At 39.5% G+C, this 25,145-nt stretch overlaps 1 protein-coding gene across 1 annotated transcript in view; it reads left to right on the top strand.

Moving 5' to 3' along the window:
* vps11 (VPS11 core subunit of CORVET and HOPS complexes) overlaps positions 1-25,145 on the top strand; it is a 36,566-nt gene that overhangs the window by 7,448 nt on the left and 3,973 nt on the right. The window contains exons 6-12 of the mRNA XM_057821066.1: positions 3,254-3,455; positions 3,611-3,762; positions 12,320-12,506; positions 12,598-12,741; positions 16,184-16,384; positions 17,034-17,195; positions 22,549-22,682. Of these exons, the coding sequence (XP_057677049.1) occupies positions 3,254-3,455; positions 3,611-3,762; positions 12,320-12,506; positions 12,598-12,741; positions 16,184-16,384; positions 17,034-17,195; positions 22,549-22,682 (1,182 nt within the window). The remainder of the gene's footprint in view (positions 1-3,253; positions 3,456-3,610; positions 3,763-12,319; positions 12,507-12,597; positions 12,742-16,183; positions 16,385-17,033; positions 17,196-22,548; positions 22,683-25,145) is intronic.

Raw genomic sequence — 25,145 nt, 5'->3', positions numbered from 1 at the left:
CATGTATTCACAGTTACAAAAATTTAAGACAAATAGTGTAAATGAAGGACTAGTGCTGTGATTACAAAAACGCTTCCTTAAGAGGTTGGGTTTGGCCTCATATGGCTCTTTAAATGCTATTTGATATTCATTAAAAACTTCTATGTCAATATGTATTATCATTAGAGCTGGGAATCTTTGGGCACCTAACGATTCGATTACGATTACGATTCAGAGGCTCCGATTCGATTCTAAAACGATTATTGATGCACCCCCCTCCCTTTTTTTTTTTTTTTTAATGTTTTGTACATTAGTTCCAAAATTGTTCAAAAATACTCTCAGGCTAAACCAAACTACTATTTCAGTATCAAGTTAACATATAGCAGTAAACAAATATACAAAAATAACAGTAAATAAAAAAACTCCAGTCCCCATTCTGTATCAGCAGCTTTAAACTACATTCAATTAATTTAATGTTGTGAATCAACCGTTAAAGTTGTTAAAATTGCTCCCGTTAATCCATAATTTCCCTTTTGTCTACTTTCGACATGTGAAAGTTTTAAAACTATTTTAAAGATAGATTCAAGTCAATATTTTACCGATTTAGGAGTATTTTAGATAAAAAGTTAATTAGGTTTGCTTGGAAGGTTCACTACAACAGCCTTGCAGGGAAGTGTACTGCTTTAAAATGGCGGCCGTTTACTACGTCCGCATCTAGTTTTTTGTAGATGTGCTGCTAACGCTACCATAGTGCATCTAGTTCTATATAAATGATATCTACCGTAACATTTTGTGGATGACGTACTTTGTAGCAGCTTTTCAGCAGCACTCAGGTATGTTGTTGTGTTTTTTTATCTCGTGGCATGAGTTGAGCTAGCGCCGTGAGTTGAGCATTGGCATTACCCGAGGGGCCAGGTAATGAGAAGCATGATGTTTTTGCTACTCTCGCTCCGTTGCTCATTGACCGCGCGGCGCGCTGAGTGTGTTGTACTTCCGCTTTACTTGGCATATTTCAATAATCGGAATTTGGATGTTTGTGAATCGTTCTCGAATCTTCCACGGCCGAATCGCGAATAATCTAAGAATCGGAAATTTTGCACACCTCTAATTATCATGTGACTGTATTCTCGTTTTGTCAGAATTGCAGGTAGTCCCTGGACGAGTTACGAATGAGTTCCTTTCCTACGCTTGCGACGTAACTCCGAATTTCCACATGAATCGTAATTAACCCTTTAAGTACCCCCTAAATCTCAAAATAACTACTCAAAGACATGTTACATACATCATTGTACTAGGGGTGTGCCATCGAATGTGCCCCACGATTCGATTAGATTACTATTCAGTGTGCTACGATTCGATCATTGAACGATGATCGAGGTATTGACGATGATCACGATTATCAATGCATCATACATTATTAATTAATAAGTTAGCCATAGTCATAGCCAGTAGTATCCTATTGATTCAACAGGAACAATGGAAACATGCCCATACAACAAAAATCTGCCCTTAAGCTGCTTTTTTTTTTTTAATACAAGAAAGTAAAAAAAATTTACCCTTTCAAAGGCAGTACTTATTTCTTTCAACAATACAATAACATTTACACTGGTGAAATAAATTCTACATTTTCTGGAAACAAACAAAGTGCCCTTAGAAATAAGACTTCTTTCAACTAATATACTTTTGTTTTCACAGATTTTTGTACAATTTTGCATGTTTGTAGTGTTATCGCTGTACTTAATCCTGGTTTTACACGTTCTGCATCTAGAGCAATAGTTTCTAACCTTGTTGGTGCTACCGAACCCCACCAGTTTCATATGCGCATTCACCGAACCCTACTTTAGTGTTAAAAAACAATATGATTTTTTTTTTTCAAATTTAAGACAGATAGTTTTTCTTCTGGTGCACAAAATGAACAGTGCAGAGCAAAACCAACATAGCGCATAACTCGCAACAAATTACATACCTGCTTGCAATCAGGTACGCAACTTCATATGATGTTGTGAGGATCGGTTTGTTAATGGGTACAAATCAAAGAGCAGGCAGAGTGGCCTTATCTTCGAATTTGACTCTGTTCACCATGAATTCAGCAAACGTTGTGTTCTTATATTCCCCGTCGCCATGCAGTGTCCCTTTAGCTTTGCCGGTGCAAGGCTAGAGTTGCTCAACTTAGCATTGCAAATCATGCAGCTAGAATGCTGACTCCCATCCTGTTCAGTGTTACATGAGAATCCATATTGTATATATTCGTCCGACCATTTTCTTTTTGCTCGACATAGTTAGTATGGATTAAAATATGAAGAAAGTAATTATACAACGTACTATGATGACTTTCAGACGTTGTATCACACCAGAGTGCAATAAATTCTTTGCAGCACTGACTGGCCAAACAATGTCACATGATCATCTGCAGCCAGTGATGGCCAAGCGGGCATCCCATCGCGTATAGACAGGATGAGTCGGTGTGTCTTGGCAGAGGCTCCACCGAACCCCTGAGACCGACTCACCGAACCCCTAGGGTTCGATCGAACCCAGGTTAAGAACCAATGATCTAGAGTAACTTTTGTACACCACCAAACAATGCACAAATCGACACGTTACCATAGCGCTCGGCGCTAACTAGTAACATCTCAAAAACAACAACAATAAAGGCTAAACAGTACAAGAGGGTTTGTGTACTCACCTCTTATAGACGCATCCGGGTGTTAGCAACACACTAGGGACATTTTCTAATTAACATGACTTGAACCTACTGCATGACAACTGAAAGGCAAGGAGCAATGAACTATCTCTCTTCCCCTCTTGGAAGAAAAACTTTGCATGTCAATTTGGAGTGTGCGCCCCAAATCGTCTGCTTGCGCCCCTAAAATTTTAAGTTGGGGCCGCTGTGCTCCTAGTAAAAAATGTTAGTCTGGAGCCCTGCTTATAGTGCAAGACCATGCAAGTACACTTGCTTGCAGTGCAAATACATAACGTATACGCATATCCTTATTTCTTCAACCAGGACATCTGCTGACAAACGACTTATAAAATGGGAAAATCTTGGCTTAACCATTACAAACCGTGTTGGAAGAAGAAAAAAAAACGTTTTCTTTAAAGTTTAATTTTAGGGCTTTTTAATGAATTACATGAAGTGCAAATCATACATATTTCTCCTTTGAAGGCTGCCTTTCATTTTTGGCATAAATAAAATATTTTTTTCAGTTTTAATGAATAACACTTTTCTTACTTCCATGAAAGAATAACTCATCTAAGTGTGTTCATGCTTACACAGGACAAGGTTTGGTAGCAGGGAAAGCTGTCCGTCAGACAAGCAGTTACTGACCATCTATGACTTGGACAATAAGTTCATCGCCTATAGTGCCTTATTTGACGATGTCATTGATGTGGTAGCAGAGTGGGGCTCTTTCTTTGTACTCACCAGAGACGGAAAAATGTCTATTCTCCAAGAGAAGGACACACAGACCAAACTGGAAGTAAGTGACGGACACTCTAAACTCCTCACGGTACTTTAGACAAGCTTCTTCGTGATTATAACCATTCTAGAAGGGTACAGATTGTTTTGAATATGTGTGTCAGAATTCTTGTTTATTATTTGCTTCACTGCTGATTGTTCGCTCTTTTGTTAAAGATGCTGTTTAAGAAGAATTTATTTGTGATGGCCATCAACCTGGCGAAAAGCCAGCATCTAGATAGTGACGGATTATCAGAGATCTTCAGACAATATGGAGATCACCTCTACCTTAAGGGAGACCATGATGGTGCCATTCAGCAATATATTCGGTAATTAGATCATGTGTCACTTGGAGTGCTTGGGAAAAAAAAAAGGTTGACTCTTAAATAGGGTTGGGCATTGTTTGAAATTGAATGATTCCGATTCCGAGTTTCGATTCCAGTTCCGAACAATTGTCGATTCTGATTCTTTTAGGAGGCAGGATCAAAAAAAAAAAAAAAAAAAAAAAAAAAACAGGGCAGGGCAGGGTAAAAAAAATTGCATAGTTTAACTTCTCGATTATTTTTCCAATTATATGAACTTACTCACAGAGCTATTTTTAACTTGTATATAAATATCTGATTTTGAACTTGAATGTGATGAAGTTTCTTTCCACAGAAGTGCACTTTCACAAAAACATTTACTCATATTCTTTTGCCATACATGTACCTTAGCTGACGAAGCATTATAAATTCTTCTATTGATTATAATTTGGTGCTTTCTTTAATACTGTTGATTTTGACGGATGCGGCAACGCGCTACGTAAAATACGTAGCTGCTCTTTATATATATTGGCTATATACAGGCATGAAAATCTCTCACCTTTCGGCGAAATTCGCCGTTTTGAAGTCAAAAAGGATGACCTACGTGAATCGTGTAGATCCGAGGAGAAAAATTTTTAGGGGGGTGGGGGGGGTCGTTTGTAGGCATGTGCCAGTTACCTTCACGGATTACCATGCTATGAAAACGTCGCGGTTACAAAACCACTACAATTTTCCGTCATACAGTAGTACGTATTCGTTATTTTTCATGTGTCGAAAATGCAGCCAGAATTTTCTTGGCGCGGCAGCGCTTACCCCTTCCCCTGTTTGATGCTGCGTGTCAGTGACGCTATTCCAGCAAACCCAAAAACAAGCACTCCAAACGCAAGGCGTAAATTCTTCAATTTATTGATCTCTCAAATCGTGGTAACTGAAATATACCAAATGAATACATTTAAAACGTTGTACACTCGTATTTTTCCACATGTGAGTAGCTTCAACAGTTTAGCTTCATGAAAAAGTTCGTCAAAAACAAAACACATTTTCCTTTCAAATTCAATACACAAAGTTACTAAAAACTTACAAAGACGAATGATAGGCAAGGCTTAGCTAGGACAGCAACTTCAATGAGGTTAATCACAGCCGCTGAGAGAGAAACAAGTTTGTATGCGGGGAGGGGGGAAAAAAAAAAAAAAGAGCGTCAAAGATCGCTAATTGCGACAGATGATCTTGTACTAAGCACAAATTCACATTCGCTGGAGGAGGTAAAGTATCACTCCCAATTGTTTTTAGATGAATGCATTTGCCAGCATATTGAATTTAGTGAGTAATGGTTTTCGTTTTCATATTTTGTGGTATGACAAAGTTACTGCCGTTCGTTGCAGCTTGCGTTGAACACTGCCGGAGTGTCCGGTGAAAAAATAGCTCCCGTTAAGGTAGCGTCAAGCTTGTGTATTTAACGGTAATATAAAAGCAGTGTTGTCAACAACGCGGTATCGTAATGCGTAACTAATCTGATTACTTTCTTTCAGTAAAGAACAATCTAACGCGTTCATTTTTCTAAATCAGTAATCTGAGTAAAATTACTTTCCTTGATGCCTGTGCGTTACTATTTTGTTATTGCCCCATAATGTGTGTAGAATGAAGAATACTGTAGTCATGGGAGTGACATCACATGTCACATTTTTTAATCGGGGATGGAACAAAAAGGGTCACGTGTATTACCATGATGCGTGAGCGCTGGGAGTTTGCGGCCAAAACAACATAGCCTTGCTACCTCGCCAGGATGCAATGAAATAGGCAGGAGATATACTACAAACGGCTGCATTTGCACACTGGAAACACAGCCATTACTTCACATTTTTGTCCAGTAAAGATAACAAAAATATCTCCGTGCGCTGCAAACTTTGCGCTGGCTCAAAAAGACTGTCCACTGCTATAAGCATCCAATTCAAGCACCACTTGGAATTACAGCACAACAGGTAACACGACAGCCAGGACTTTTTGATACTGCTCGTGCTCAATCCTCGGTTCAAGCTCAGTTGTTGTTGAGGGTTTTGAAAGCTTAGGTTTAAAGAAATTCTAAATATCCATCTTGCCTCCTCAGCTGTAGTTTTGGCTAAGCAATGCAAACGGCTGTCTCTAAGGTTCTATAGTCACATGATCTGTTCGAAAAATAATTTGGACCCATTATGAAATACTTTGAATGATTCCTGTTCATTTTATTCATTTGTGTTGTTTGTTTTATTGCTCTAAAACTTTTATAGACAACATTTTAAGGGCCATATTCAATGGTCTTTATTTTACAGGGGAAGTTCAGAATTTTTTACATTAGGCTTAATCTTTGAGTTAGCCGGGGTCTAATTAGTCGTTGGAAATGATTTGAACAAATTCTGTGCAGTTTGACAGTTATTTGTTAGTTTCAGGGCTCCGGAGTGGCTAAGCTAGCGCGAGTCAATGGTGGTTGAAATCAACTCCTTCAACTAATTAAACCCCCGTTAACTCGAATATTAAGCCATATGTGAAAAATTAAAATGGTCAAATTCGCCACATGTAGGACGTTTTGCCGACGGCGGACATTTTGGCAGAACGCCGGAACATATTTCCTCCACACCTTTCTCACCTTTTTAACCCCTGACCCATTTTCATGCCTGTATATAGACTGAGAGGTCTACTGCTTTAAGATGGCGGCTATTTACTAACGCCGGCGCGCACTTCAAAAAATGCCGCTTCTAAAACAAGTAAAAAATTATTTGAAACGAGATAAGATTTGCTTATAACAAGTAAGAACATTTTGCCAATGGAACACGCAATTTTTGTCTTGCTAAGAATTCTTAAAATAAGACATTATTCAGGATGAACTAGTAAAATATAACTAGTTTTAAGATCTCGTTGAACTAGCAAAATATAACTAGTTTCAAGTAGGGCTGTCCCAAACGACTAATTTCCTCCCGATTAGTCAGCCGACTATTTTTACGATTAGTCGACTAATCTAATAATAAAAAAATATATATATTTTTTTTCTAATTTAATAATGACATTTTTGTTCAAGCTTATTAATTCACAAAAAACATTTTGGAACACCTAAATTCTTTATTAACGTATAAATAAATAACATAAATATCAATAATAAATCACAAACAATGAGGTCAAATGCTGCTGGCATTAACTGGTTCAAAAAAAATGTAAACGGAAACACTGTGACTTCACCTTTTTAACAGGAGTCAAAACAATTCTTACTCTTTTTGCGATGTCATTGTCTATATTGTTCTAAATGTTCAAATGAATTGCAATGTCCCGGACAATCATTTTCAGAATACTTTGTGTGAGTTCAGATGCTCTTTCCGGTGTGCATTCTGTATTTTTTGGGGAGAGGAAAAACTGTTCAACTTTTGTTTTCACCTGAAGATAACGCAGAGGGCACACTGAAATATTACCACAATTATTTTGAATGAAAGGCACACATACCCACAGTAACAAAAATTAAGTATAAAGTATTAATTTTATAGTATACTACTATATGTAAAACTTTATAATATTAAATAACTAACATTAGTGCAGTCATGGATTACAGTAAGCAGGCCAGTGGTGTTTCCATATATATTTTTTATATTATGTATATACAGGATATTATATATTTTCCCTAAATGGGAGCTTCCATGATTCTAATAAATTTAATAATAATTTTAAAAAATATATAATTATATTAATTATTTTATTAAATAAAAATGCTCGTTGATACGACGCACATAAAGGCAACTTCCATTTAAAAAAATCGTTAGAGAGTTGTATGGACTTACAATCCGCTAGCTTGTTGTTTCTGGTTGTCTTCGAAAATTATACTTGGGTGACGGCGCTTCAAGTGTTCGTGATACCGTGGTATGTGAGCTCAGCTTAGCAAAGAGTACACACAGTGGCACCCTCCATATTTTCCTTGAAATAATTCCATGCTCTGGTTATTCTGGTCCGCTTTTTTGGCTTTAAGCCGCTTTCACGTGTAACCATCTCTGCCCTTTATAGAAATTGGCGATGTTTTCAACTCCTCACCGGCGATTCACTTGGCTCGTTGTCGTCGGTTCGTCTGGGTTCGTCCGATTTCCTCCTCGGGAAGGCGGCGGCGTGCATAAAAACACCGAGAGGCGTCGGATGGCTCTTTAAGGATACTTTTATTGACCAAAACAAAAACTTGGGGGATGAAGTCACTCAACTCGGCACTACCCGCGCACTTTTCCAACTCGCCGATCTCGCGCCCTCTCTCTCGCTCGCTCGCCCACTTTCTTCCTCTTTGCTCAATCTGACAACGCCGGTCACATTGAAATAACAGCGGCCCCCTTGGGGGTGCCAGTAACAACCGCTTGTATCGCGAGCGCCTGCCATTCTAAACTTTATCCGCATGAAATTTTTTTTAACCCGTCATTACCCGTCGACGGTATGTTTTGCCCGTCGACGCATTTACGTCATCGATGACGTCGACAACGTCGACTAGTCGGGACAGCTCTAGTTTCAAGATCTCATTCATCCTGAATGGATGTCTTATTTTAAGAACTCTTACCAAGACAAAAATTGCTTGTTCAATTGGCAAAATGTTCTTGTTATTAGCAAATCTTATATCATTTCACGTAATTTTTTACCGGTACTCATTTTAGAAGTGGCATTTTTTCCCAGTGCGAGTCTGTCATTTCCCATCTAGTTTTATAAACGTTATATCTACCGTAGCCCGACGTAATAATATGACTTATTAGTTGTATTGAGTTCATTTTGCCTTTGACGAATATGACTTATTCTCGTACTATTCCATCCATCCGTCCCTCCCTCTCTCCTACCTACCGCTTAATCCGTGTTTGGTTTGCGGGGACAGCAGAAGACAGACGTAATTTATTGTTTTACTTACCTGGTTCTGACGGCGCAACGTGTCAAATACGCTGCACTCAGCTATGCACCTGGTACTCTGCACTAGTATTCCATGAAGCTGTAGGTGTTCAATCATATTGGTTGTGCAGCCACCTTTGCGTGATATAGTTGTGTTGCAAATGTTGAACTGAGCTGACTGGTCATTTTTTTGTAACGTTAAGCCAAACTTTTGAGCGCCGCCGCACCGTACCCATGGTTGTAACCAAGGTGCAATGCACAAACATAGGCTTTTTGTGGCTTCTTCTTCGTGCTTTTTGGCAGCAATTTTTTTTCTGCTCAGCGATCAGGGCTTCGAAACATGGAATCGAAATTTTAAAATTCATATAGTTCCGGGAGCATAGGACTGTTAGAACTGGATCCCATCGACGCGTGATGCTCAACCCTACTCTTAAAGTTTTCACAATAAATTAGGTGAAAATACCTCATTTGTACAATAACTTTATCTGTTTTTTTTTAAGAAATTATGGTGAAAATTTTGAATTTGCTCGCCTACAAACAAGCTAGATTTCACAGACCTGTAACTTCTCCTTTATCCCTCACTTGTTACCTGTATTAAAGACACCTGTTTGAACTCGTTATCAGTGTAAAACGCTGTGTAGTGAAAATGAAAAATGATTTGCTGCAAAAACAACCAGAGCCGAATTCCTCTACTGCAGGTATCGTTTTTTGTATTGGGCAGAGGAAGGTGCACATTTTGTACCATGACAAAAAAAACAAATGATGATAAGAATAATAAATAAAACCAGAAAGAGTCAATTGAAAAACTCAAGCCTGGGCATTACTGCCCCTACGCCCCTTATGAAGTAGAAAAAAAGAGAAAAGGCTTTCTTTTCGGGGGTGGTGGCCCAGAGAACTGATTGGCTCCGAAAATATATTGTCCTTATGCAAATGAGCAAGCTAACACCTGCCCCGGAGACATTGGCAGGAAACGGTGGAAAAATACTTGCTGGTGTCAGAGAAAACAACTCATTCCAATAATATCTTACGCCTGTTTTGAGGAGGAGACATCGACTTCATAATGTATTGACATGACACGGGAAACGGCCGATTCGTAAGGGGCCTATTTTCAAAAACTTCAAATTCAGATATTTTCAAAACCAAAGCTGCTACCGACCTAAAATCAAAACAAGCACCAGTCTTAGCCATATATGAGTCTCCATGAGTAGCAGCATCAAAAAATTCAAAGTCGTTCCCTTATGTAATTCCGATTAATTATTTTTTATATAAGTATGACACAACTTAAAATGGCTATAAAAGTCTCAGATTTTACACTAGCTGCACAAAAATCACCAAATGCAGAGATAATCACCTATATTTTCAGGATCAATAGCAATATTTAACATGTATAATTTTTTGACCAAAATAGTAACTAAATTTTGTAAGTTTTCAAGCTAATAAATCACTCAATTTAACATCAGAAACTTAATACTTGAGGAAAACATGCAGAAACAATTATAAATAATATGTAAATAGATTCTTAATAAATTCTATATACAATCACAACTTATTATAGAATAGAATAGCCCTTTATATTCATTAAACACTATACTGTATACTGTTAGCGAATGAGGCTAGTGGCCGCCTGGCGTAAACAGAGCTTTTCTGGCGAAAGTTCTAGTGAATAAATGCCTAAATCCCTATATCTTCATAGATGTGGACGTAAAACAGGCTCGATTCTTGGTTATAAGTAAACTATTAGGCTGGTCAGTTACTAAAATTAGCCGCCTCCATGTGTAAACAAAGAAGAAAATTCCTGCGAATAAATGCTTCAAACATGCATGTATGGTACAAAAAATATAATATTTACCTTTAATCCTCGAACAAATCACTCCTGAGACAAGCCTTCCTGTTTGTATACAGAACAGTTTTCGTAGTTCTTCAAAAATCCAAGCGTAAATCTGACATGAGTCAGAGTTTAGCGCAGCAGCTGTGCTTAGAGTAACTTCTAGAGGTCTCCAAACTTGGGCTATATCTACACTAGGAGGGATAACTTACTCCCGGTTATTTTGCAGACTCTTTTTATACCTGCCTGCGTTTAAGGCGACCCACTTCTGCAGGGTACGCCTGCATTTGCGCATTTACCTCTGAACCGAAAACTCATCACTTGTCGGGGGGAAATTTCGAAATTACTACTCTTTAGCCCACGAGTCGGGAACTCAGTTTTGTGAGCAGATTTTTTTTTCCGTGAACAGATTTGAACGCATCATGCGGGAGCGAGAGTGAAGGGGTTGAGAGCACGCTCGGCTTTTATGAGTAGTTGCCAAGTTGTGATTGAAATAAATCTTTAGAAAACAACAATGAAAGCCTGACATAGTTACTTGGGATGTTCCAATCGTTGCGCACTCACCACTTGGAAAATAACAAATAGAAACTTGGTGTAGCGCTGCGTACAACCAGGAGAGCGTGTGCATAACATTGGCCAAGAGAGGTGGCGCCTCTCAGAGTCTCCGTTTCGCAAGTCTGGCTCTCCTGGAAGTGGAGGCAATTTTGACAGGCGAAAAATTCATGAAAGTGAAACTGATTGCATGCCTCTGTGACTTGGGTTACCACGCAGTTCACTTTTTGTGGTTTAATTTTCACCTACACATTTTTATATACTCCAGTTGGGTCTGCATTGAGTTGAGAGGGACCAGCCCCGCTGCTGGCTGATCGGAGACTTAAGGCGCGAGACGAGCTCTCTAATAACGCTCATCTCCGTGTAATCCGCAATGGGAGGACCACGAATGGGCACTGAATTGAAGCATATTAGTGTGATGTACGTTTGAAGGCAGTCGAAGGCACAGCATTTGGTTTCAGGAGAGGATACCGATGAAAATGCGCGCTGCAAATACTCCAAAGCAGTACTTTTTCCACCGGTGTGTGTGTATGTCATATCCAGCAGAGTAACCACATTTTACAGTTCCTCGTTCTTCACAGGCAGGCGGTGGAAACTTTCCTTTGTCCATTTCTTCTAAAAGCACATTTCACCATGACGTCCTTCCGCGAACACTCTGCATAGCAGACCGAGGTGAAGACGAGTGGCCATAGCACTCCCCTCTATTGTGGTGCCATTACGCATATGAAAAAATAGTCCCACAGAATTAAATGAATTACGGCAGTTTGGTGAGACATTGTTTTGGCTGCAGGGTCTTTTTGAACTTTAAGCTGCGTTTTGAATTTATTTGACTATGTTAGATCTGTGAATGTCGGTTTTTATTAGCATGCTAATTGGCCATATCGACTTGCATTAGTATAATCACTGAAAATAATAAGACTAACAAACGATACGTAATTTTTTTTCAATCAACTCCACTGACGAATTATCCCCCCCACACTCGAAGATTAGGCCTGATGTCAGAAATTCTGAACTTACGCTTTAAGCGGCGGGTAATATTTCCAAGCTTTTAAGTTTATAAACTCACCTTAAATGTAGTGCGGACAGTCATAAAATATTGTCTGAAAAACAAGGCAAAAAAAATGATCCGTGCTAGTGTAGAAGTGGCATCGGAAATGTTCACTGGAAAATAAAAATGAAAAAAAACAAAACTATCCCATCAGATATTAAATAAAGACACAATGGGTGAATTTTTTAACAGATAAACTTAAAAAAGACTCAAATGACATTGCCATCATCTTGAATTTTCATTGTTTCCGTTTGTTGAAATATAATATATATTTTTCATTGTGTTCCCTCCAGCACCATTGGAAAACTTGAACCATCTTACGTCATAAGAAAATTTTTGGATGCACAGAGGATCCATAACCTGACGGCTTATCTACAAGCATTGCATAGGCAGTCACTAGCCAACGCAGACCATACCACACTGCTGCTCAACTGTTATACAAAGCTTAAAGACAGTGTGAAGCTGGAAGAGTTTATTAAGGTTACTTGAAGAGATGTGATAAGATTTGCATCATGAGACAACTTGTACTCTACATTTGTCTTGATTTTTCCATCTACTGTATTTTTAATAGAGCAGTGAAAGTGAGGTTCACTTTGATGTTGAGATCGCCATTAAGGTTCTTCGACAGGCCGGGTACCACAGCCATGCTGTTTTCTTGGCAGAGAAGCACATGCACCATGATTGGTATTTAAAGATTCAGCTGGAAGATCTCAAGGTAAACAAAAAAGCACTTCCAAACGGGGAATGGCCTGGCAGAGGGCGATTGTGTTATTTTGGAGGAATGTACAGGTAGTACCCAGGTTACGTACGAGTACCGTTCCTAGGTTGGCGACGTAACCCGAATTTCCGCATATGTCGGGATTAACCCTTTAAATACCCAAAAATACACCCGAATCTCAAAATAACTATCCAAAAATTATACGTCATTGTAGTACCATCCTCGCCATTTATGAATTGTAATCAAATCGTCACGTGTCGAATCTCGATGAATCTAATAATCAATTTTTTGGCACATCCTAACTACCTATGCTGCGTCGTGGCTGACTATCACTCTGACGAGCTCTCACTGTGCGTTAGTATTACTGATATCTCATGGCAAGCTTGTCGACGGGGTGGGGGGCAACCTGGTATGCCTCGCGACCATAGGAGCCCCTGAATGACCCTTAATTTATTTTACTTTACATCCACATATTTCTTTTTTTATTGAAATCATTGTCTGATTTAATATTATGCTCGATATATACTTAAAAACTTTTAACATATTAAATATTCGAAATATACAGTGGGGAGAACAAGTATTTGATACACTGCCGATTTTGCTGGTTTTCCCACTTGCAAGCCATGTAGAGGTCTGTAATTTGTATCATAAGTTGTCTTCAACTGTGAGGGACGGAATCTAATACAAAAATCCAGAAAATCACATTGTATAATTTTTTAATAATAAATTTGTATTTAACTGCATGAAATAATTATTTGATACATTACCAACTAGTAAATATTTCGGGTCTTAGTTCTTTTTTAAGAACCCCTCCTGTTCTCCACTCATTACCGGAAGTAACTGCACCTGTTTGAACTTGTTACCTGTATAAAAGACACCTGTTCACATGCTCAAACAAACAAACTCGAACCTCTCCACAATGGCCAAGACCAAAGAGCTGTGTAAGGACATCAGGGATAAAATAATAGACCTGCACAAGGCTGGGATGGGCTACAGGAAAATAAGCAAGCAGCTTGGTGAGAAGGTAACAACTGTTGGAGCGATTATTAGAAAATAGAAGAAGTTCAAGTTGACGGTCAATCTGCCTCGTTCTGGGGCTCCATGCAAGATCTCACCTCGTGGGGCATCACTGATCATGAGGAAGGTGAGGGATCAGCCCAGAACTACACGCCAGGACCTGGTCAATGACCTGAAGAGAGCTGGAACCACAGTCTCGAAGAAAGCCATCGGAAATGCATAACGCCGTCATGGATTAAAATCCTACAGCGCACGCAAGGTCCCGCCGTTGAAGCCAGTGCATGTCCAGACACGTCTGAAGTTTGCCACTGACCATCTGGATGATCCAGAGGAGCAATGGGAGAAGGTCATGTGGTCGGATGAGACCAAAATTGAACTTTTTGGTCTGAACTCGGCTCGTCATGTTTGGAGGAAAAAGAAGGATGAGTACAACCCCAAGAACACCATCCCAACCGTGAAACATGGAGGAGGAAACATCATTTTTTTGGGGCTGCTTCTCTGCCAAGGGTACAGGACGACTGCACCGTATTGAGGGGAGGATGGATGCGGCTATGTATCGCCAGATCTTGGCTGACAACCTCCTTCCTTCAGTGAGAGCCCTGAAGATGGGTCGTGGCTGGGTCTTCCAGCATGACAACGACCCAAAGCATACAGCCAAGGCAACTAAAGAGTGGCTCAGTAAAGAAGCATCTTAAGGTCCTGGAGTGGCCTAGCCAGTCACCAGATCTGAACCCGATAGAAAATCTATGGAGGGAGCTGAAAGTCCGTGTTGCCCAGCAGCAGCCCCGAAACCTGAAGGCTCTGGAGAAGATCTGCATGGAGGAGTGGGCCAAAAATCCCTGCTGCAGTATGTGCAAACCTTGTCAAGGACTATAGGAAACGTTTGGTATCTGTAATAGCAAACAAAGGTTTCTGTACCAAATATTAAGTTCGATTTTTGTGATGTATCAAATACTCATTTCATGCAATTAAATGCAAATTTATTATTTAAAAATCATACACCGTGATTTTCTGTTTTTTGTATTAGATTCCGTCCCTCACAGTTGAAGAGAACTTATGATACAAATTACAGACCTCTACATGCTTTGCAAGTGGGAAAACCAGCAAAATCGGCAGTGTATCAAATACTTGTTCTTCCCACTGTATATGTTGTCCTTTTTTTGCACAATGCCCCCACCCCCTCTGTTTTAGCAGAGAATGATTTGGCCCCGCTCTGGCGCACTCAAGGCGTGCCCTGAAGCGGGAAATTAAAATCAGTCATTATTATAAACTCTAAAAATGGCGAATCGTCATAAATCAGGTGTGCAGAAAAGAAAAGAAAAGAAAAGAAATAAAAACAGAAAAAGAGATGAAGATCATAAAAGTGAATGAGAAAAAATGATGGTTTTAAAAGGAGGACAACAAGCCAGAGAATTAGAGCTAGAGTTGGCTGTGGATGGTAATGTTGGTAAGTGAACAATAGCCGCTAACACTGAACGTTTACGTTCGCGATGACCGTGACCAAAGCCCGATTCGAGTCTGTCACCCACCGGCCGCTTGTAGCCTATTGAGCTGCGGTATGACATGACATGCTGCTCGCGTTGAGCCGAGGAGAGGGAAGGTGATGGGAGATCAGGGATATATGTTAGTCTGTGAGGAGCAGGTGCGCGAGGCTGAACAGACTCTTGTCCGGTGTCTGGATTTACAACCCACTGTGTTGTTGTACAGTTTTGTTGCCTAGCAGGAAGGCATAGCACTCTCAGTTGTATTGTATTGTAGCCTACATGGGACAATAGATAGAAATTCGTTCATTCATTCAATTGTTTGTTTATATTGTGTAACATCACATTACGGTTTGTTAAATTCAACTCTCCATCTAAAATTAAATATTTTATATTATTTTTTATTTATTTATTTTATATAAATTTACACTGTCATTGCATGCAAAGCGTTAAAAGTACTGCGTATGTTGTCGTGACAAGCCGGTAGCAGGTTTGGGGTTGGGGGGCCCTATAATGGTCACTTGTCCCCGGGCCCCTGCAAGTCTGTTGACAGCCCTGTCTCATGGCATTCTGTAAACATTTCTGTGTACTATTTTTTTTATCGTTATCGTCAGTCGTTAAATTGTAAACAATGATATGATCAACTCTAAAAGCCTATGCACTTTGGAAAAACTGTATAAATGACTGAACAATTTAAAGGCATATAGTTGAGGATGTTTCTGTCCAGTTGAACTGTAAAAACATTCTCCAGTGAGAAAAGATTCGTCAAAACCATCTTATTCATATGATTACATTTATTAAATATTGATATTTTGTACGTGTGTCACTAGACTACGCATCCTTATTGTGACCAAAACATTTAATGAGGTGATTATGATACATCCCATTTTTCAGTCTGTCCTTGCATTAATACTAAAACTACTTTTTCGTCCAAAACCCAGAACTATGAGGAAGGGTTACGCTACATTGGACGCCTACCTTTTGAACAAGCCGAAAGCAACATGAAGCGTTATGGCAAGACATTAATGCATCACATTCCTGAAGGTACAACACTGCTTTTGAAGGGATTATGCACCAACTATCACCCAAGTGGGGATACTTCTGGAACAGACAGCCACTTTGAGAAGAACCTGCTTAACAAGGTAGGTGGCCAGTCGCCAGCATCCATGTTCTTTAGAAAACTTTGTAATGAATGGCACAAAAAATAACGGCTTGATAAAAAATGCTTCATAGGGAAGATACACTATCATTAAATTGAACGCTACAAGTCAAATGGAACATTCTTTAATGATAGCAACGTGTGTATCTCTCTAACCTTATCAATATCCTGACTATATTTTCTATTCATTTTTCAACTCATTTGAGGAAATAGATGTATTGAGTTTTCATTGAAAACACAAAATTGTCTTGGTGACCCCAAACTTTTCAATGGTAGCGTTTGGCATAGAAAATTTAACCCTGCATCTTCTCATTCTGTTAAAAGTTTGTGTCTCTACATCAGGGGTTCCCAACCTATTCCACTAAGGCACACTGTGGGTGCAGGATTTCATTCTTACCAAACAAGATGACAACACTTTTTCCCCAATCTGGTGTTTTACAAGTGCAATCAGTTGATTGCAGTCAGGTGTGGCTTGTTTTAGCAGAAGCCTCATTGGTTCAACTGTCTCTGCTGGATCGGCTGGAACAAAAACCAGGACCCACAGTGTGCCTTGAGGACTGGGTTGAAAACCCCTGCTCTACATTATATTATCTGTTTTCATCCAAAACTGTCCGTACGTATTTTCGTTTTAGGCCAACTCTGAGGAGTTCATTCCAATCTTTGCCAACAATCCCCGGGAGCTCAAAGCCTATTTGGAGCACATGATTGAGGTGGATCCCAACTCTCCACAGGGTGTTTATGATACACTGCTGGAGCTCCGACTTCAAGACTGGGCACATGAACAGGACCCTGAGGTCTGAGCAAGATAAATGTTATGAACTGTTTTTTGATTTACAATAGAGGGACTACTCTGCTTACGATGTCTTCGAGCTATGACATTTCGACTTTGACGCCCGTGGCTGGTCCGCCATTTACTCCCCAGCATCATATCTTGTGCTTAGGTAGTGCTTGTCTGTGTTTTGGCAAAGGCGTTCATTGAAAAGCAATTACCATAGAAATGATGCATAACATCAGAAAAAGAACGGAGAAAAAGGAGAGGCAACGACGACCAAATTTCATCAATCCCTAGCGCAAAAACACCTTGCTCGTCGCCAAATGCAGTTTTGTGTTCACATAGATAGACCTGGCGTCTCCAACAGTCAAAGTCCACAAAAACAACTTCCCATTCACGTCACGTAAATATATGGACAGTAATACAGTGGTACCTCTACATACGAAGTTAATTCGTTCCAGGACTGTCTTTGTAAGTCGAAATGGTCGTATGTCGACCAGGATTTTCCCACAAGAATACATTATAATTCCATTAATTCGTTCCACAGCCCAAAAACCTACACTAAATCCTTAATAAATGCTGCTGTTACTATTGCAAATAGCAAGTACAAAGAGCAAAACAAATAAATTATGAATAAAAATCAGAATCATAATTATAGTAATAATAATTAGTGATGCACGATAATACATTTTTCAACCGATAGGGCTGTCAAAATTATCGCGTTAACGCGCGGTAATTAATTTTTTTAATTAATCACGTTAAAATATTTGACGCAATTAACGCACATGTCCCGCTCAGACAGTATTCTGCCTTTTGGTTTTACAGCAAGGCTTTTTGTGCTGTCTAACAGCGAACTCTTGTGGTCGCTTTGCGACATGGTTTATTGTTTTCTTGCCAGTTCAATATGGCTGCACGACGTCTCGGGCTGACGCCTACGTTGTAATGTTGTGCTTATATGATCCTTGGACAAGATTTGTCCGTAAGTATGGTTTGTTGTAAAGAATGTACATATTATGTTAGTAAGCGAAATGTTTTGTATGAGACGCTTTTTGTTTATGTTTAGTGAACCTGTATAGCGTGCTAATCTAACGTTGTTGCTAATGCATTGCTTGTGTACTTTTTTTTTGTAGTTTTACGACGGTCTAAAGAGGACAATGGTTTGAGGCCATTTTATTAATAAATCAGATGAAAAAGGAAGAAGTCTGATTATTAAGGCGTCGTTCACAAGCTGTCTAGCTTTGGAAAAAGTAGACGCTTCGGAGTGAGGACAGCATAGACAGATTTAAATGACAGTAGAGTGAAATGCCCACTACACTCCTTATTTACCGTATGTTGAATGTATATATCCATCTTGTGTCTTATCTTTCCATTCCAACAATTTATTTAACAGAATATATATATAATTTACAGAAAAATATGGCATATTTTATAGATGGTTGGAATTGCGATTAATTACAATTAATTAATTTTTAAGCTGTAATTAACTCGATTAAAAATTTTAATCGTTTGACAGCCCTATCAACCAATACTGATAACCGATAATTTCCTCCTCGTTCCAACCAATAACCGATAATGTCAAGCTGATAGTTCTATTAAAAGATTTATGTAAAATTTATACACAACAGAAAATATTGTTATGCAAAAATATAATTTATTGCTCTTTTTTTTTTCAACATCAAATGTGAACAAGTAGTAAATTCCAACATCTAAATCAGTGCTTCTCAATTATTTTCTGTTACGCCCCCCCAAGGAAGACGTAAATGTTTCGCGCCCCCCCAACTCTCTGCCGCCACTGTAAATAGTATCATTCGTCTATATTACTATTATAAGTACGCCTCGGCCTAACATTGTGTCCTTTTTTTTCTATTAAAGAAAAAAAGTAACATAGATCAACTTATAATAAAGTATAACTTTTTTAACATTGTGTTGCTTGTAACAGAAAAGACTTAACGCGCATCAATTTGCCTGAAGTTAAAAAAAATAAAAAATAAAAAAAAAGTCACATCCAAACTGTAAAAATACACTCAAAGTACATTTTTGACCATTTGATACTGAAAAATAAAATGTAATAAAATCAGTAAATAATAACAAATTCAAATTGATTAGAAACATTTACTCTTCAGGACAACATGCCAAAAAATTTGACCGAAAAAAAACAAAACTGAATAGAAGGGGGGAAAAAGGTCTTTGGACAGAAGGAAAGTTTTTATTTTCGCTGATTCACCACAGTGCTCACTGGTTTACTGATATAACACTGACAAAGCAGGACGATTGTGACAATTGGCAATATTCGGCACGTTTTCGCTGAAAAACAATCAAGCGGCTTATCAATGAGATTGAGGTCTAATGTCTTTAAGTGGCATCTTAACTGATTTGGCTTCTCCGCTATAATCATTTTTAGACTCAGTAAACAGTGGTCTTTCCTCATTTCCCACTATATTAAAAGTCAAAGGCAAACGGCCCGAAAAAAGCGCATTCTCGGCGGCCGAGGGAGAACCGTAGGTGAGGGCGGTGGTCGTGACGATCCTAAGCCGAAAACGGCACTTCTCGGCCGGACACGTGAGAACCGAAGAAGACAGCGGGTCGCTGCGTGAGTCCAGCTCTGCATGAGTCTCTTCCGTGTGCTCTTGCTTACTTCAAAAATACTGCACGCACTTTGAAAATGAGAGCGCCACTGCCACCCACGGAGTGGATGTGCAAGTACACTTTATTCTAGTACGGCAAAAAAAAAAAAAAAAAAAAGCATGTTCCCCGAGGTCACTCGCGCCCACCCTGGCATCGCTCTGCGCCCCCCTGGGGGGGCGCGCCCCACCATTTGAGAAGTACTGATCTAAATAAAGACAGATTGTCTGACATTGTGTAATGGTAATAAACTTTTGGCAACAATTACTTACAGAGTAAATACCTAAGTTGCATAAAAGTGCCTTTAAAAGTAAGCCATTCCTAACATATAACATTACTACACTGCAAAAACACACCTCCTTAAAACTGGTTAAATTCCCTTGTTTTCAGTATAAATCTATTGGAAATAAGTGAAATTACCAGCCACCGCTTCAAGTATATTTCACTCAGATTTCTTCAAGAAAAATAGCTAGCTGAAAATAAGATTAACAGCCTTATTTTAAGCAATGAATTATTATACTTAATCCTAAAAAAAACTTGTCAGAAATGTTCTTTATTCAAGAATAGGTATGGTTCAAAACATTATTTGAAAGCAATTTTTTCTTGATTTAGATGAAAAATGACCTTCTTATTTTTTTTAGATGTATGGGCTTAATAAGAACAAATGGCAATATTTACGTACTTCAAGTGGACAAATCTGATGCATTCATCTGTTAACTAGTGTTTAACACTCAAAACAAGATGGGGAAAATTATTTGACTAGATTTAAGAAGAATGATCTGATTAAGACGTCATAAAATTACAGCGTACTGAATGCATTACTGACTGGCTGACTTCTCTGTGAGTGTGGTTTGGTGCATGTTGAAATTATCATCTAACCACTGTGCCGTCATGATAAGCATGCTTACTTGACATCACTTGTCGAAATGTCCATGGTGAAACTGATGTGATCGGCATGTTTTTCACGTAGAAAAGTGGTCGTATGAACTGCATTATTTTTTTTATCGGGGCTTGGGCTCTCCGGTCACTTCGGTTAAAAAAAAGTCTCCCGTCCGGCATCCCCTCCCACCTGTGCCCTTCAGTCTGTCCGGCCGCCGTAGTGCTCGATGAGTTGAACCGGAGATGAGTGGCAGCGGGGGCAGCTACGTTCGTACCGGATATCCGCCCGCCCCAGCCGGTTCGCCGCGGCGTATTTGGGGCATGGCTTGACTCCGCCCGCCCCAGCCGGCTCGCCGCGGCGTATTTGGGGCATGGCTTGACTCCGGACGGAGGCGCGTGCCTCGAAACGGGGGTGTTCACCGGAGGTCCTGCCGCCTGGGAACCGGGCTCGGCCCGCCTGCCAGAGTGGGTTGCTCCGTCAGAAGACGACTACTTGTCGACAATCTGTCTTGTGCCGGTGTTTAGCCTTAGATGGAGTTTACCACCCGCTTTGGGCTGCATTCCCAAACAACCCAACTCCAGGAAGGCCGCAGCATCTCTCTATTGTCACAAGCCCCGTAATTTAGCTTAGTTTATGTGTGTTTAGCATTAGCATTCGCGCTAGCAACAGCCTCTTATTTGTTCCAAAAAATCTTTGTGATGCAGTTTTTAATGGCTGCTGGGTTAGTAGTGTTGAATGAGGACGCTTTCTTTCCGCTTCAAGGAACTTCTGCAGTGCATGTTTTGCAGATGGCGAGAGCGTCATTTGTTTCACTCACGGAAAAATCAACCCACGCTAGTGAGAGCTGCCATGGTATCGCCTCAACCCTGTTGTGTAACGCCGCCTCCTCTATGACGCCATACTCAACCCCTCCTCCTTCAGGGGCTTCAGAGAGAGGAAGGGGACATTTGGAGGCTAAATCAAGTATATAATGATTGGATTGCATTATTGGTTTAAATTTTTTTTATCTGCATTATCTGTGTGACGTCATAATTGCAATTATCGGCCGATAATCATCGGTAACCGATATTATCATGCATCTTTAATAATAATACAAGTAATAATGTAACGAATTGGGTTCCATTGTGGCAGACTTTTTTTTGCTGTACCTGAACGCACCGCGGGGCTGACGTGACGGTGAGCAAGTTTGCTTTCTGTTTTGATGCTGGTGTCAAAACATCATAAGTTGATGGAATAAATGATTAGAAACCTGACGAAGCTGGCGATTTCTCAGGCGATGTGACCACAATAACAATTGTCACCCTAACTTATAAAGACTGGCGAACGGAGGAGGACCGCCGGCCGAGATCGACATTTCATGGCCCTATTGTCGACCTAGTTCATGGATGCACACACCATGCTTATATTTTGCTATCATTTACATCTTCATTTCAATTGCAAGCGTCACCTTTCTTTCTCCACCTGAACTAACCTTTTTGTGTTGATTTCTCTCACAAGAAAATCAGCCGTGCGTCCGTCTTCCGGCAAAACAAAGAAACTGCGGCGCTGTCAAAAATAGTCGTATTTCGAGCATGTCGTCGGATGTAGAAACAAATGGCACGTCAAATTTTACGTCGGATGTCGAAAAGATCGTTTGTCGAAGCGATCGTATGTCGAGGTACCACTGTATAATGAACCGGGTTGCATTTATGCTTCAGGGCGCAATGTTGAGTATTGTGTTTTCTGGGCTGTCCCTAAACGTACCACGTGTTTGACTGGAGAGAGGGAGGTAGAGGTGCTTTCTTTTTTGTGTCTTTTTGATTGTTTTCTTGCATGTTGCAAGGAATAAAAAAAAATGCTGCTTGGAAATAAACATTTACATTTTGTTTTGCAGAGGAAAAAGATCCTCCAGGGTGAAGCGTTGTCGCTCCTTCGCAGTGACAATACTGTGTTTGATAAAGCCCTGGTCCTCTGTCAGATGCACAATTTTAAGGAGGGTGTCCTTTACCTGTATGAGAAGGGCAAATTGTAAGTAAAAGTCTGCACATACAATACATGCATGAGAGTGAAGGTTCACGTGACACTCCACCCATAAACAAAAGAAACACTTGAGTACCATTTTTGCATAGTAGAGCGAATGGTGAGAGCGCAATCGCACCTCTGCATTGTGACTATATATATTGACCAAAACAAAATTTTAGGCACAAGGCCATGATGATTTTGAGGGTCTTTTATTACCGCAATTCGCGGTATTTTGGTTCCTGTGACATTCGTAATGGAAGTTCCACCTGTTATTATTATGTACATCGTGTAATGTTACATAATATATTCAAATAGAGTGGACTGTCATGATACGAGCACAATGCGTTCCATGACCAAGCTTGTAACCTGAAAATGAGTTTCAGTTAATGTTTGCAACAAATCACATTTTACCCCTGAATAAAGCATCATTTTTAAGGCTAAATACCGTATTGGCCCGAATATAAGACGGCCCTGATTATAAGACGACCCCCTCTTTTTCAAGACTCAAGTTTGATAAAAGACTTTTTGAACACCAAATTAATTTTTATACAGAAAATAATGACAGTACATCCTAAACAAATAATTATAAAAATATCTTTGAGCGAAATAGCATGTTATTTTGCCTCATTCAAATCTTACTATCTGAACATTTAAATATGTAAACTAAAATGCAATCACATTCGTAAAGGAAAGTCTTCTGGTTTTTTAAATGTAAAAAAACAATCTATTGTGATAAAAAAAAAAAACAATATTGCAATAACTGCATTAACCATCAAAGTGAAGTCTAACTGTAACTGTAATCTTGAAACAAATCTGAATAAGGAAAAACATTGCAAAAAAATAATGCAAACTTGTTCCACTTGAGAGTAGCTGAGATCTGTCATGACAGAACATTGCTTCAGTGATATCTGGCGCCATCTAGTGTCGTGAATGGGTATAGCGTCTAGACCGCGAATATAAGACGACCCCCTCTCTTTCAGTCTAATTTCAATGCAAAAAACACCGTCTTATATTCGGGCCAATACGGTACTCTGAAAAGTATGAAAACGTTTATATACAAGCACTTAACACTGATTTACTGAAGTCTTCTAGCAACGTAACCATAGTCCAAGACAGCCAAAGAAACAATGGCATAATATGAACAAAGCAACATTATGGTTAATGTTCACTTGTAAGCACAAATGATTCAGATGTACTTGGATACAAAATTCTATCACTGGAGACAACAAGGATGAGCGGCAGGTGTTGATGATGATGGCGGGATGCCGCGACAGTTGGGCACGCCAAGCGGGAGAAAGACTTTTCTGGGTTTCGCCCGTCGCTCATATTCTGTAAATTTGCTCACGTAATGACACTCTTTTTCACTCGTGATAGTGTTTTTGGCAGCCCTTTCAATTTTCGTCTTACTTTTGGACGATAATACTTATTTGTCTTAGTCATATTTTTGTCATCTCAAAATGTCTTCGTCTAGTTTTTGTTGACGAAAACGCTAGTTTTAGTCGACATTGACTAAAAATGTTTTCGTCTGTAAAATTGGAAAAAAAAAAAAAAAATTTACTCCAAAAATAAATGAGTAAATAAAAGTTTCCAACTATTCAAAATGATCATTGACAGACAAGCACATGTCTACAAGGACAACACCGACTTGGTGATAACTCAGCAGGAAAACAGTACATTATTATCAATTATAGACAAGTTTCCTGAGCGAAACATGGGCGGCGCCATCTTTGACATTTTCTGCTACTGACTTGTGCGTTTGAAGTAAGCAGTGTGTAGACAATGTTAAAACTGCAAACTCAAACCAGACGAACACACAGAATCTCCAAAAATGGATTCAGCAAGACGTAGATGAAGCTCGGGGACTTTCTATGTTGTGCGTTTCTTCTTATCACTTCATTGATCGTTCGTGGACAAAATTCTCACAATCTGTGCAGCCTGTGTTAACATGAGGTGATTGATACGCTGGCCACTTGAGTGATCAAAATGAGGCAAAATTCGAAATAATATTACTGTTGCCAAATGCAGAAAGGCTGACAGCTAGAGAGCTAGCGAGCTTCACACTTCTTAAAGGGCCAGCATCGCAACAATTAAACTAAAGCACACACCCACAAACAGGTTTTCCTACAAGATTCTTGGTTACAGGTAAAAAAAAGCCCAGTTACCATTCATGTTACGTAAAAATTTCAAGTTATAACGCTAGCGAGAAATCTAATATGGCGGTCGTAGTAGCTAGTTTTTCCCTTTGTATTCACGTTTCAAAATGCATGCATGGTACAAAAACTATAATGATTACAATACCTTGAATCCTCGAACAAATCACTCCAGAGAAAAACCTTCCTGTTTGTATGCGGTACAGTTTCCGTACTTTTGCAAAAAATCCAAGTTTATATCCGGGCTGCAGCGTGTGCAGTCTTCAGCTGACTATTACAAAATGAAGCTCGGCCCCCTATGGTGAGGCGTGACGCAGAG

This window comes from Corythoichthys intestinalis, chromosome 18 (genome assembly GCF_030265065.1).
Source record: "Corythoichthys intestinalis isolate RoL2023-P3 chromosome 18, ASM3026506v1, whole genome shotgun sequence".
NCBI classification, from domain to species: domain Eukaryota; kingdom Metazoa; phylum Chordata; class Actinopteri; order Syngnathiformes; family Syngnathidae; genus Corythoichthys; species Corythoichthys intestinalis.
The sequence above is the reverse complement of the archived record's forward strand: the minus strand, read 5'-3'. Positions and strand labels throughout refer to the sequence as shown.